At 45.6% G+C, this 14266-nt stretch overlaps 1 protein-coding gene across 2 annotated transcripts in view; it reads left to right on the forward strand.

The window, feature by feature from the left end:
• Nucleotides 1–14266, forward strand: part of TDRD3 (tudor domain containing 3) — an 860519-nt gene that overhangs the window by 689407 nt on the left and 156846 nt on the right. For both annotated transcript variants that reach the window (XM_078657412.1, XM_078657411.1), the window contains exon 11: nucleotides 450–1300. In XM_078657412.1, coding sequence (XP_078513538.1) covers nucleotides 450–1300 — 851 coding nt within the window. The remainder of the gene's footprint in view (nucleotides 1–449; nucleotides 1301–14266) is intronic.

Raw genomic sequence — 14266 nt, forward strand, 5'->3', positions numbered from 1 at the left:
AGAGCCCCAAGATGTCTCGGCCGAGACCAGTGCATGCGCTGGATCAGGCCGAGACCTAAAAACCAGCAATTTACCATATAAATAAATGACATGACCTGCTTCATCCATCAAAGGACAGGAAAAAAATATAGGAAGTGGTGGGGGAAGGTATTAATAGAAGGAGTATTTATAGAACAAAAATGTTTCAATGGACCTTCGGTCCAGGGGCGTGGTTGAACTTCGCCAGAGGCGGGATCGCCTCAGTCAGTATGGACTGAGACTGAGATGAGTGGGTTTTTAGAGAAATACTGCAGCATATTACCACTGATGGCATTGTATTAGAAATCACTTTTGCTTGAATGACTGATTTATTGCGATTACTTTAGTTTAATAGTCTTCCTTGTGGGAGCAGGATGTGGAAACTTCATATATTTGATATATGTATAATTCGTTTTTTTATGTTATTGCAGAACAAAAATCTCAAGCTCAGGCTCATCAATATGGGCAGCCACACAGGCCCCTGAATATGGAGCAAAATGGCTTGAGAGATCAAAGCTATCAGAGAAATCTTCCCCGAAATGACACTCGGCAACCCAGAAATGAGAAGCCCCCTCGGTTCCAGAGGGACAGTCAGACCCCTAGGCAGATGCTTGAAGGCAACGGGCCTGCCAGAAATCGAGGCCGAGAACGGGTGCACTCCTCAGAGTCAGAACAGTGGACTCAAGACAGACACATGAGCGACAAGCCCTTTCCAAGAAATGAGAAACCCAAGGAAAGCACGTACTCCAACCTCAGCCAGCAGAGCGACGGTCCATTTAAGAAACGGGAGATCACTATGCATGGTAGGGCAGGGAAGGGACCCGCGTTTATGGAAGTTAAAGTGAACACTAGTTTGCCGGATACAGCAGATCCAGTGAACGAAAGACGAGGTCGCAGAGAAAACCAAAGCAATAATCCTGACAATTTTTATGACAGGAAAACACGAACAATGAACAGCGAACATTTTGGTGGTTCAAAAACTGAGAAGCAGTTTAGCATAAACCATGACTACCAGAATCAGTCAAGGACAGGTGGGTGCGATCTACTAAATGGAGAAATTGAACACCAAGGACGAAAGATGGGGCCGATAAAACCACTGGGCCCTGAAACAGCTGCACCTCTTGATGATGGATACAAGATGTTTTCCTATAATAGTGGCCCCAAGCGGAGATCAGGGCCTATAAAGCCGGATCGAATAATAGAAACTGCTTACCCCATGGAGTCTGGGATCAACTGGCGGCCAGGAGATGAATGTTTAGCACTGTACTGGGAGGATAATAAGGTAAGGTATTAGCTGGTGAAAATGGTTTGCGATAAAGCCTTTAACTTACACATTGGTATTTTACTGTTAACATGTTGGTAATTTTATGTTAATTTTCTTCATTTAAACAGTTTTGAGTTTCTCCAATGCCTTGAAAGGGACTTTTCTAAAGACATGGTTACATTAGAGTAGCAGTTTATTGTATTTTTGGCTACATATTTATAAGCTTGAATTGTCATGATGATAAATTGGAGGTTGTCCATTCTATCCTGGAAACCTAGGTAGGTACTGTAGCAGATCATATGCTTGTATAGGTGTGTCTAACGTTGACTTAGCTTTATCATTCACCAGTAACGTATAGGCTTTCATGTTTCAAGGGCCACAATGCTGCCATAATTTCAAGTTAACAAAACAGTACAGAGCAGATAGAAGATGTTTTGTAGAGATGGCGGAAAAAAGCATAACCTATGATGAAAGTGTCAGGCACTGATGAAAAGTTGGGAACACATTCCCACATGCTACTCAGAGACAATAGTATAGAAACAAATCTAAAGGGATACACGACAAGCCCCTCTAATGTCTGCAAGCATTCTAAAGATGTAGTTTTTTAAAAATAAATGTCCCCATCTAAGAAGGACAAGGGAGTACAGCTGGGCGATCACCCTTTTTTCACGTGTCACATGCGATCTTGGGTGGTGAGTCAGAGGGAGCATTGGGAATTATACCTACCCCAGGTTCTGACTATACAATGCAGCAGTGTTTAAATATGTGACTCTTCAAGGCGGTTGTGTATTTTATAATGATTGTAGTGGCTTGGGGGGGGTCACACTATCTAGTTCAGAAGCGATTTGGGGCAGGTAGGCTGAAGAAGTGGAAACAGTAGTGGTCAAAGTTTGCTTGTACGCATAGGTAGTGTAACTCGAACTTGCCTGCCTCAAAACCACTATGGTGAAAAAGTAGTATCAGCGTCTCTCACCTGATCCTGGGTTGTTTTCCTGTGCATGCCAGTCTAATCAGTTGAGTTCTAAACATCTGAAAAAATGGTCTATTGAGAGGGAAGGGAATATTCTCAAAGAGATTAAGCCATTTCAGGAAGATAATAGTCTTCAAAAGAGCTTCAACCCAATCAGTGACAGCGGAAGTGCCAACCAGTGGATGATCTGTTCTCTCAGTTTATCCGTGGTAATACCATATTCTTTCTGATTTAGATCTGGTTAAATCATACCCCTAGATATATAGTTGATCCCTCACACCATACGAATGGAAAGTCTGGCATGAATTTAGCTGTGTTCTTTGTAAAGGGTAAAATCTATGATTTAGTCCCATTAAAAATAACACCGGAAAACGTCCCAAGTTATATGAATTCCCACATTAATGGGTTATGGCACTCACCTCGGTTTTTCAGATATAGGGTCATCTCATCAGTATAAAGGAAGATCAAGATGTGACTGGTATATCGGACGGGGCTCGAATAACATTGTTGGAGCTTCGCTGCAAGCTGCTACTGGGTCATCGCAAAAAAGATTGACAATTAAGGGGCATCTTTGTCGGGTCCCTTTGGAAATGGGATTGGTTACAAGTTGAGATTTTTAATCTGCACTTGGGTTATGAGATGGTTATATCAATATGATTTGTTCTATGGAGTTATAGGGCATATCAAGTCTATTTAAAATGATAAATAGAAAATTTTATTCTAGGGAATCAACACATTTAAGGCACCCAGAAAGACAACCACAACATCCAAATCCTGCTGCAGACCTTGTAGAAGAGAAAAGAGAGTATGAAAATTGTGTGCATTTCATATACCTGGGATAAATCTGGTCTGGTAAGGGAGTCCCAGGTCGGAGGAGAGACTGGCAGTTAGCAAGTAGTGTTTTTGGCATCCCAGCTTAGTACTTATGGTGGTCTATGGGATTCACATTTGTTAGTGGGCTTCCCTTGCTTTACTGAGGCAGTCATGAGAGCCACACAAAGTATTGGAGGGAGGACATGTGTTCTGGCTTCTTCAATAAGGCCCATAAGTGAGGTGTGAGAAATCTGTTTTAGAATTTGTCAGGAAGCCCATCTGAACCAGGAGCCTTGCCTTACTGAAGCTGACCTGTGACATCTTTTATTTTGTCAAGTGTGACCGGCTGATTGAGAAATTGCATGTGTGCATCGCTCAACTAGGCTAATGCTGTGTTTTCCAAATAATCAGAAATCCGAGCAAAGGAGCACAATCCTACAGGAGAATATAGGTCAGCAAAATAATTTTGAGAATATGGCTATAATCTGAGATGTCTCATAGTGGGGAGTATCTGATGGGTCATCAATTACTGTGATGTTTTTAATTAGCTGTTCACGGGCATCTCACCATATCTTCCAGTGATCCACCAGGGTGCCCTGCCTCCCCATGTGTGCAGGCCCTTGCACTTTTGCCGCCTTTTGCCTCTGCAACATCTAAATATTCAGATGGCTTATCTCTTATCTGACCTAAGGTAGAGGTGTTTTTGCCAATTGTGAGCATTAGCTCCAAATTCCTGATGTAACTTTTCAGGCATGGCAGGTGCACTCTCAGCAACTTTAATACCCATTCTGCTTGGCCACACATTTGCCACTGATCACCTCCTTCAATGCCTCCCAGACACTGTGCCCATACAGTTTACTGACCGAAAGTGAAGCTGGAAATAATCTATCGCCTTTCAGCTTGTCATAGAACAGCCTGCTTATCAGAGCCTCTGACCCCAACCACCACTGCCCAATCGATTTAAGTAGCACCAGGGAGTGGTCCAAGAGTGTCTGTGCTAGGTTTTTCACCTCCATGTCTGTTTCACCTCCTTGACCCAAGAACAGACTCTGTAAGTAACCAGCCAGAAATCCAGCCTCGACCACATGTTAATAGATGCAGAGATGAAAGGACCCTCTTAGGATGGCAGGTGTTCATGACTCCATATGTCCACCAGTTTGTGTTCGGACAAAAATACCCTCAAGACCTTTCCATTTGCTAGTCTGACCGTAGTCGAATTGGAGGATCTGTTGAGTTGTTTGTCTAGAACACATATCTACCATGGTCATCAATTTAAGTACCAAGTAGCTTAAATTGTACTCCTATTTTATTGAGGAACAACAACCCAAGCATAGGAGGAGTATGGCCAGGCAATGCAGTGGGCAACCCATCTTCTTGCAAAATAGTTTTTTTTGTGTGAGGTTCTTCACTTGTACTAGAGCAATAATAATTTGAAATGTATCGAAATATGCCAGCTCCTTGCACATTTGATAAATGTTGTTTAGCTCTCTGACGTTTCATGCCAGTTAAACAGCGATGTGCCAGTCCTTTCCATTCCATATAAAACAATATGCTCTACAGAATGAGTCTCATCCAACAGCTCCAATATCCTGCTGGCCAGTCCACTCCAAATAGCAAAAAGTTTTCATATTGGGTGTACAAAGAATAAGAAAGTAAGACCCAACTCCCTCCTTTCCACATTCCACACACTCTGACATCTCAATACCACCAGGACGTATGCTCCAGCACTCCACAGCTTTACCCCGGTCCTCAAACTTGCCAAACATTAAACTTCAGAGAGAATTAGCTACACTAGAGCTGGGTGATCTTCAGCCAAGCTGGTTACAGCATGGCCTTCAGAATACCTTCCTTCAGAAGCTGCATCTTGATCGGAAAACATTTTCTTCTCATCTCCTGCATTGCTATGATGAAATCTGTCAGCAGGGAGAATGAGTAGTCATCGAAAGTTAGGGTATCCTTTTCGCAGGCCAGAATTAGAGCAGGGTCCCCATGTCTCAGACGTTAAGAGGCTTTGCAATGAGTGGATGGGCAGTAGCGCTAGGTGAAGATCTTGAGAGGAGTGACCAATGGCCCTCTCTACTACCAAAAGGCACAAGACGGCCTTTGATCCAAACATGGCCAGCAGCAAACCTTTCACATAGTTCTCATGTCTGCCAATGTTGGCAGACTCCGGGATGCCCAAGATGCCGATTTTGTTGCTCTTTGACCTTGCCTCAAGGTTCTTTATTTTGCATTGATAATATTTAGAACCTTTCCATATTTAGTAGTGTTTTGCCCTTATTAGTAGGGATGTCTAATGTGTCTGCGACCCTTTTTTCTGTAGTGTCCAGCCTGCTGTTGTGCATTTGCAACTTGTTTGTAGTAGAGTCAGCTTCAGAGTTGAGGGTACCAATCTTCGTGTCAATCAAAGCAATACTCTCTTGTATATCTCTCAGCAAGGACTTCATGTCCGCATCGTGCACATCTTATTCTTTGATGGAGACAGATGGGTCGCCAGTACAGGCATCACCACAGGCCATTCTTGAGCCACGCCTAGGCCCAAATTGTAGTTTGGTCTGTTTGTTGCCCTCCTTACCCTTGTTGAGTGCAATATGCGTAGTTCCTTTACAGAGGTCACTAATCCTGTGACCGAGGAACCGGTCCCAAAGCACCAACAGTGGTTGTATCACAGTTGGTGAGGGGGCTCCTCCCAGCGGTCACTCATAGGCCAGCTGTCACCTGCAAAGGCACAGCAGTATAGGACTGGACCCCCCCAGTCAAATGGTCCACAATTGAGGGCTAATGTAGTACTCCCTAGCGACCACACTCTGCCAGCGTCTGTCCAATGGGTTTGCTGGCTTGGGGCAGGAGGCCTGCAAAATACAAGCAGGGAGTGTGTTTCCAGGTACTAAAGCCTGCAAAACGTGTCCTAGCTGCTGCCCCACCTCCTCCCCACACAACTGCATCATGGAACGGGGGGGGGCACAAGAAGACCTAATTGTCAAAGAGGCCTCCAGATAGGCCAGGCTGCAAAGGTACAATGTCATTAATGGGGCTGGGCCCCCGGCCACACTGGGCCCCAGCATCTGCCCCTCAAATAATCCTGAGTCTGGTCTCTCTCACAGTACGCTGTAGCTCCAGAGCACCCTGGCCTGGCAGACCTTACAGCCACATGAGCCCAAGGATCCCAGAGTGTTACCCAGCCACCACACTCGCCTCCACTTCTCCTCACCTCTAATTTAGGTCTGGGCCCCCTTCATCAGACTTCGCATCCAGATGCCTGCCAGCACCAGCCTATCAGTCAAGAAGGGGGGCACCATCTTCACCCACAGCGTAAATGTGCCCACAGCTGGGATTTTTGTATCTAGGCAGCCATGTTTCCAGCACCCTGTTTATACAAAAGGTTGCCTTCAAGCAGATGTCTGGGGTCAGTGAGGGGCCGTTGAGAATATTTCAGCTGCCTAAAGGTGGTACGTAACTGCAGATTCTGGTGGAGTACCTCCACAGCCGCCAAGAGTGCGACCATTTGGCTTTCCGGCACTGTGGCACCATTCAATGAAAAAGTTTTGCAGGTGGCTTCCAGGGATTCAGAGATTCTGACATCTCTAACACTGAAGGACCAGAGAGATGCGGGAAAATTCAATATTTTAAGCATTGTTTTTTCAGCTTAGCCATACAGGCTGATGTGAAGGTCAGACCAAAGTTGAGCTGGTGTGGCTAAACTCAGGTTGGTGATGCTGAAAGGGAAAGATGACTATGGTAAATATTCAACAGTTAAGTGATATCAGCGATACAAGAGTCACATCGATCTTATCTTAAGGGAAGGTAGGCTGTTTTCCTAACAGTTAACAGGGAAAAATATTTATTCTATAAACACTGCTCTGTTTCAAGCTTCCAGCTCTATTAATTCTTGCCTACAGACCACAAGTCACCATAAAGGGTGTGATTTACCATAAAGGGCACCTCACATTCCCATTTTTATGTCTTTGGTTTTTACCATTCTGAAACACTTATTGGAAGGCTTCAAAGCAATTGAGAATGAAAACAGGAAAAATAGATGGCAACATCTAGCGGTTGGCTCCAGGTTGCATAAACCTTCCTGGACAAATAGAGAGTTACTCCAGAATGAAGGTTCAACAACGCAGTGTCAGCAGATTATGTTCCTGGGAAGCCTACTTAACAAGTACATGCATGAACAATGACATCAACACTGTCTCAGCTTTGACAGAAGGTGCTAGTGCACCTGATGGAGATTAACTTCTATGAAACGGTTAACAATGCGTGACACACAATATTATCTTTCTCACAACACAGGCTGGGCCTTGGCAGCTGCTTGGATTCCATCAATGCATCTAAAAGTCACGAAAATTAGGACTGGATAATGCAGGTTTGTGTTTCTGTCTAATTAAACATGGATGTTGCTCCTCAATGAAGTACTATATTATACACTGACTTAGGAAGAGGGGAGAAAAACAGCATCACTATTAAATTGAGCACTACCAGGAATGTTCGATGCTTACCTAAAAGCTGTTGAAGCTAAATGTATGGAAGACATGTAGAGAATTCACAAAAACAGAATGGGTGAACTCTTTAAACTATTAACAATTGTGGCTAGGAACATCCGATTTAAGCTGCTACTTTTCAAGTAACTACTCCTGGCGTGAGTGACAGATGCTAGAGATGTGGGACAGGAAACGCCTGGCTTTTTTTCAAATGATTTGGGACTGTGTGACACTGTGAATATTGGCAAGACGGGTGACTAGAATAAGGGTTAGAGGACTAACCAATACACACAAACCTGCGTTGAGTCTCCTAGGCCTATCAATTTGTGTACCTGGCCTTACAGATAAAAAAAATCATTTTCTGGATATCTCCCTTATTGTCAATATCCAAATCCAGTCTTTTTAAAGCTTGAACAATTACCTAAAGGCGTCAAGGCGCTGGAGGCCATCGGGAAGATTAAGCAAGCTATTGCCCAGAGTCACATGGTGCTGGGTTGACCTGCCACCGGTGATCGAACAGTGAGCCCCCGTGTTTCGGCGTCGGTCGCCCTGGCCGTTGCGCCACCCCTCTTCCAAAGTGATCAGATTCTGTACTAGAGGTACATAAGGGCTCAAAGCATAAAACCTGTCAATTGCAAACTAACAAAGGAATAGGGATGTCAAGCTGGTCACCAAATGGGACTTAATCCTTTTAGAAATATAGAAGAAATCTAATAATAGGCCACCATTATGAAACAGACTTGGTTGAGCCATGCCAGAGGTTCTACCTACATGAGAATTCCTACTCTATCTGAACCTATTTAGTGACCAAAACTCAGTACTAAGAAATAACCTACTTGGAAGATGTAGAGGTTAGAAAAATATATATGCCTAACTGTTGTCTGGGATGGGTGTGCTACGTCTGTTTAGTGTGGTTCTCCCCAATTTATACCCTTAGAACTCTAACCACTTTACCCTTGCCAGCCAGGAGTAAAGTACCTGTGCTCCTCCTTTAACCATGTCAAAATTGGCTTAATCCTAATTGGCATAATTAACTTTTCTGATAGTATATGGTGCAGAAATACACACGTGACATGGAAAGTTCAATGGCATGTGTGGGCCGCAGCACTGATTGTGCCATCTACTTCAGTGACAAATAAAACATGACTTCAGGCCTATCCTGTGTTGCCAAACTGCAGCAGCCTAAAACCTTCTATACATACCTTTCAAAATTGATAGGTGGGAAACCCTGCTTTTAAATATCAATAAGTCACCCCTAAGTACACCTTGCCACCCACAAGGTAGGGTCCTGATATTTAAAAGTGAAACACATGCAAACTTTATATAAGCATGTTCCTCCATATATTTTAACATGTAACTCTTCACAGAAAACAGCTCCATAAGTCATTCAAAGCCCATTTTTCATATTTATTAAAAACCCAATTCATTGGTGAAGTTATATTTTTTAGGACAAGTAACTGTTACAAAGTTACCTTTTCCCTCCCTGACACTCTTGGATGATAATTTATATTAGCTCTCCAGCTGTTGCCCAGCCATTGCTTGGCCTTAATGAGGTGTGAAAACTGCTCGTAGAGCAGGAGCAATGGCCTGGGTTTTTGGAGGTGTTTTCCTTCCCTTTGCTGTAAGACCATATAGGGTGGATTCAAAAACTTTGTTATAAAAGAGGCTACCCCACCCCCCACCCACCCCCCCATCTCCCTCCAGCCAAGCTGACATCACACCCAGCAGGAGAGGAGCTCCCCTAGGATCAGTTTTAAGTGACCACAGTGCTGCAGATATGCTCCATATTAAATGTTAGGAGTAAGGTACCTTGTGGGATTTTTTGCATTAGGGCAAATAGGAACTGCTGCAAAAGTGGATATGGTTGTCACTGAGAAAGTTTACTCCATTGGTTAGGGAGGGCCCTGGAGTCACCCCCCACCCACTAGATAGTGATAACCATAAATTTGGCACCCCAAGCCACCCTCCACCTCCAAACCCTTTTCGGGGCCTGCAAAGGATCTTAAGAGGATGCGATTAGCTATCTGTGACCTCAGAGAGCCCTGAAGGACTTGATCTGCTCCTTCCTGTACCAAGAACAAAGATGTGGACTCCAAGGATCAGCTGGCAGACTTCCTGCATGGCTACAGGCACACAACAAGCTGCAAGAGTCCTCTTACCTGAAGTGGCCAGTTAAACAGTATCAACTGGACTTGGATCGGAGCTTGTTGGTAAATCATGGCCTCTAAGTGCTCTCCCTGGGGTCCTGGAAGTCTTAGAAGGGACCCAGAAGAGCTGCTCTAAAAAGTCGGGACAGGTTAGGACTCAAAAGAATTAGTCAGAAGGTGAAATAATTGACTGTTTCAGGCCTGGTTGGTGTAGCTGACCCATGCTCCATCGCAGTGGGCCTGAAATCACACCTACACCCCAATCTAATGCAATCATAGACTGTCATTGGGGCCTATGTGCTTTTTGCCGCTGTTTTCATTTAAAACTTTAAACATTTATATTTCCCGTTCCTCTTCCAAGAGGTGGAGTTGGGTTCATACTCTCAGGAATTCACTGCCTTTATTACACCCATGGGGGCATACAGGTTAAGAGAATGCCATTTGGACTTGTCTGCTACCTCTGTATTTCAGTGGGTCATAGTCATGGATTTAAAAAGGATAAAAGGTGTACGGTCTTATCAAGATGATTTTTTATGTATATTAATACCTTGGAGGAACATGGTAACTGTGTGCGTTTAGTCTTAAGTAGACTTATGGAAGCAGGTTTGACCCTAAAGGAAGGCAAGTGTATGTTTGGTGTGAGAAAAATAATAATTTGGGCCACAATACATACAAGCCAAATGTTGCTTCCAAGAAGGATTTGATAGTGACACTTTTTAGTTTGAAAGAGCCATGCCCAGGAAGTAGACAATTTTTGGTAGCCTGATATGGACACTGAAGTAGAGAGGTCTGTCAGGGAATGTTTAGAATTTAGTAACAGTGATAAGACTTTCTCTCCACAACAGTTGCCCATGATTGTAGAGAACTTTCCAATCACCAATGGGAAGAGTTGCCATAGATATAGTTGGAACATTAACAGGTGAACATCAAACAGCATATCGGATTGTGTTGATTGATTTGTATTCAAGATCGATGGAGGTTTCTTGTATGCAAGCCATTTCTTCTTCTGGAGTTATACAATTTCTGGTGGAACTGTTTAAGAGGGAAAGTTTCCATAGTGTGATTGTCACAGTTGTCCCCAGTTCTGTTCCAAAGAGATCTGTTGAAAGAATTAATATAACGTTGAAGGAATGTATCCAGCTAGCAAGAGTTAATACTCTAGATTGGAAAAAGAAATTGCAACAAAGAATCACTGCCTACCATATGACTGATCATTTCACTAGTGGAAAAAGCCACTTTGAGCTTTTTAAAGTACAAGTACCCAATACTGTTCTGTGTCCAGGGTGGAGGAGTTGGGGAAAAGGTGTGAAGTTCAATGGTTTGAGACGAGAGAGAGTTTAGTTCAATTTTCAACTCTAGAGAAAAATGTATTATGACTAATTGAAAAAAAAAATAGTGATGTATAGGTTTCAGTGGGAGATGTGATCGAGATTAAGGCTCCGGTTAGATGTGCTCGGTGGTCTAAGTTTACAAATGGAAAAAAGAATGATAAAGACGTTTAAAAAAGCTGTCAAGGGGGTCATGGCTAGCAACCGACGGTAATGGCAGCAATCTAACTCTTCTCTGAAGCCCACAACCGCCTATCCTGAACGAATCCGGCCAGAATCCTGTGCCCTACTCCGAGGTGGGGTGTGGTCCCGGCCCCAAAGCCCTGGGGAATATTGTGTGGCGAAAAATCAGGTTGAATGCCAACATAACCATCGGTAGACCTCCGACGCTGCCGGAGCTCCGTGGCCCAATATGGCGGCGCGTCCTCGATCCGCGGCTTCATGATGTGGTTGAAGAGTGATGCTATCAATTTTGGAGCGCTGCGGGGGCGGGCCACAAACGGCGGCATCCAAGGCAGATGAGCAGCCGACCGGTAAGCGCACCAAAGTGCAGCATCAAAATCACCCCACGCGAGCCCAGAAAAGGCGGGACTCAGCCGCCGGGCGCGAGCGATGTGGACCGGCCCTGATTGCAACTGAGGCCCCGGCTTCACAGGCCTTGAGATACACAGAGACCGGAGGCCTGAAATAACCGCGGAATTGACATGACCACAGTGGTGAGTCTGCACACAAGCCCTTGCTCTCCGTCAGACCCCTGAAGAGCTGGTAGCAGCCAAAGGTGGCCGGGAGCCCCAGTTCACGGCGTGTTGGGGCTACGGGCCTGAAAGACAAGATGTACGAGGCTTTTCGAAGCAAAGCAAGCCCTTCTGAGCCCCATGGGGATGCTTCGGAGATCTGAAGTGCACCAGTTAATAAGACAGCTGTACACCGGGAAAAGTCTCTAGCACAACTTTTAAGTTATTGGGGGTCCCTGGGGACCTAGGCACGAGCACAATCAATCCTCGGGTGCAGGCAAGAGGTGTGAACTTGCAACAAGGGCCTGTGGTGCCCGCTCCAATTTGGATCCGGGACTCTGGAAGGTGGTGTGCATAGAGGACATAAGGGACTTTTTACTTCCCACTTGAATTGACAGTTGCTGAGTAAACTGCTTGGTGCACCGGGGGCACAACCTTGGCCTGTTCCTACCTCGCGCTCAATCTGGACTCTTGAAAGCTCAGGGGGGCAAAAGGTGGGGAACTGCCACCATACAAGTGTTCTAAAGACCTCTGATAGCAGGGGGACTATACCTGCTTGGCTCCATGTTCGGCCTTTTACCCTCCCCCCGAAAGCAGCAAGGTTGGTGGACCAGGAAACCCGACAGGCCGGCAGGGAATTCTTTCCACTGGACAGGCGGCAGTGGGTACTGGGACCGCCCTTTGATAAATTGGCCATATAACGCACGTTGCACCCACACAATGGCCAGCGGGAAGAGGTCCAAGACACACCTGTGCAAAACAAACTTGCCCGATGTGCCTGGCCTAATATGAGTGAGAATAATGATGTCGCTTCTCAGGAGAGCGCGGACGCCAACAATGCCCAACACTGCAGCAAGAATTGACGCTGCAGGACATTATGGAGGCCATTAAAGGAGTACAGACCTCCCTGGAGACTCGCATCGACACAGTGAATACTGAGGTATCTCTCATTAGAGCTGCCCTTAGGAAAATGGACTCCAGAGTAAAGGCGGTAGAGGATGTCACCAGTGTGTTAAATAAAGACACTGCCCTGCTTAAAACACAAGTGAGCCAATTGCAAGAGCAGCAGCTTAAAATGGAGGGGCTACTCGATGAATACGAAGGTAGGGCCCGAAGAAACAACATACATATCCTGGGAGTCCCGGAGCGGACAGAAGGTCCTGCGACAGACCTGTTAGTTGAAGATCTCATTCTGAAACAGCTGCAACCAAAGCGACTCTAAAACTATTTTTACATTGAACGCACGCACCGTGTCCCCGGGCGCAGGCCTAAGCCCGGGGCCCCTCCAAGGCCGATTATAGCACAGGTCTTCAATTTCCGAACCGTAGCAAATGATTGTGCTGTAGCTATATAAGTAAAGGTGTGCAGAATTTACTGTCAGAAGATTTAGTATCACGGCAGGTAAAGGAGCCAGGATCAATCCCCGTTATTCATTGTAATGTGCTCCCATCCTTAAAACACGGCGGGGGTATGGCTGCAACCAAGCACTTCTTCAATAGGGTGTGGGGCGACAGGCACTCTGCCTTGTTGGGGAGTGTATGTATGTATGTATGTATAGGCGTTCTTATATAGCGCATTTATTGTCACCCGACGGGCATCCTGGCGCTTAGACTATTTTGACACATACAAGATGTTACCAGCATCCGAACCAATTACAGCATCCTAGGGAACAGGTAAGTTTTCAAGGCTTTCTTAAAAGAAGGGAGGTCTTCCAGACCCCTCAGGCCCAACGGAAGAGAATTCCACAGTCTCGCTGCGGTGAACCTGAAGGACCGACCTCCCATCCGGGACCGCAAAATCTTGGGTACCACTGCCAAATAGGCTGAGGCTGACCGAAGTGGTCTACCCGGAGTATACCAAGAGAAAAGGTCCTGCAGAGGGGACGGACCTTGTCCATGAAGAGCCCTAAATACCAGGCACAGAGCTTTAAAATCGATTTGCTAAGAAATTGGCAACCAATGAAGGTCCCTGAGTGCCTTAGCAGAGGAATCCAGCCGTCGACGCGACAGTGCCAATTTGGCGGCAGACATTCTGCACTCGCTGTAATTTCCCCAGCAAGGTGGCAGGTGCCCCCAGGAACAGTGCGTTGCAGTAGTCAAGTCGACTTAAGATTATGCTCCGCACTACCTCTGGTCTAGCCTGTACAGGGAGCAGGGGTAAGATCTTTCGCAGCGAGCAGAGCAGTGCCATGCAAGTGGCTACCGTTTTGTTCACTGATGCATCTAGTTGCAAACTGGAACTGAACATCACACCCAGATTCCGAACCGATTCAACAGGCAGACCAGTCCCTTGGAAATCAGGAGGCCAAAAATCCAATGGGAGAGGCCTAGGGGTACGGTCCATCGAGCAATGCAGCACCTCGGTTTTCGGGCTGTTGAATTGCAGGGAGTTGTTGCCTAGCCATTCTGCCGTGGTGCTCATGCAACGATGGAAGACCTCCTGTGACACCGCCTCCTTACCTTCAAACGAGAAGATAAGTTGGGTGTCGTCTGCATAGTTGATGACTGCTAT

Source organism: Lissotriton helveticus, chromosome 8, assembly GCF_964261635.1.
Source record: "Lissotriton helveticus chromosome 8, aLisHel1.1, whole genome shotgun sequence".
Lineage (NCBI taxonomy): Eukaryota > Metazoa > Chordata > Amphibia > Caudata > Salamandridae > Lissotriton > Lissotriton helveticus.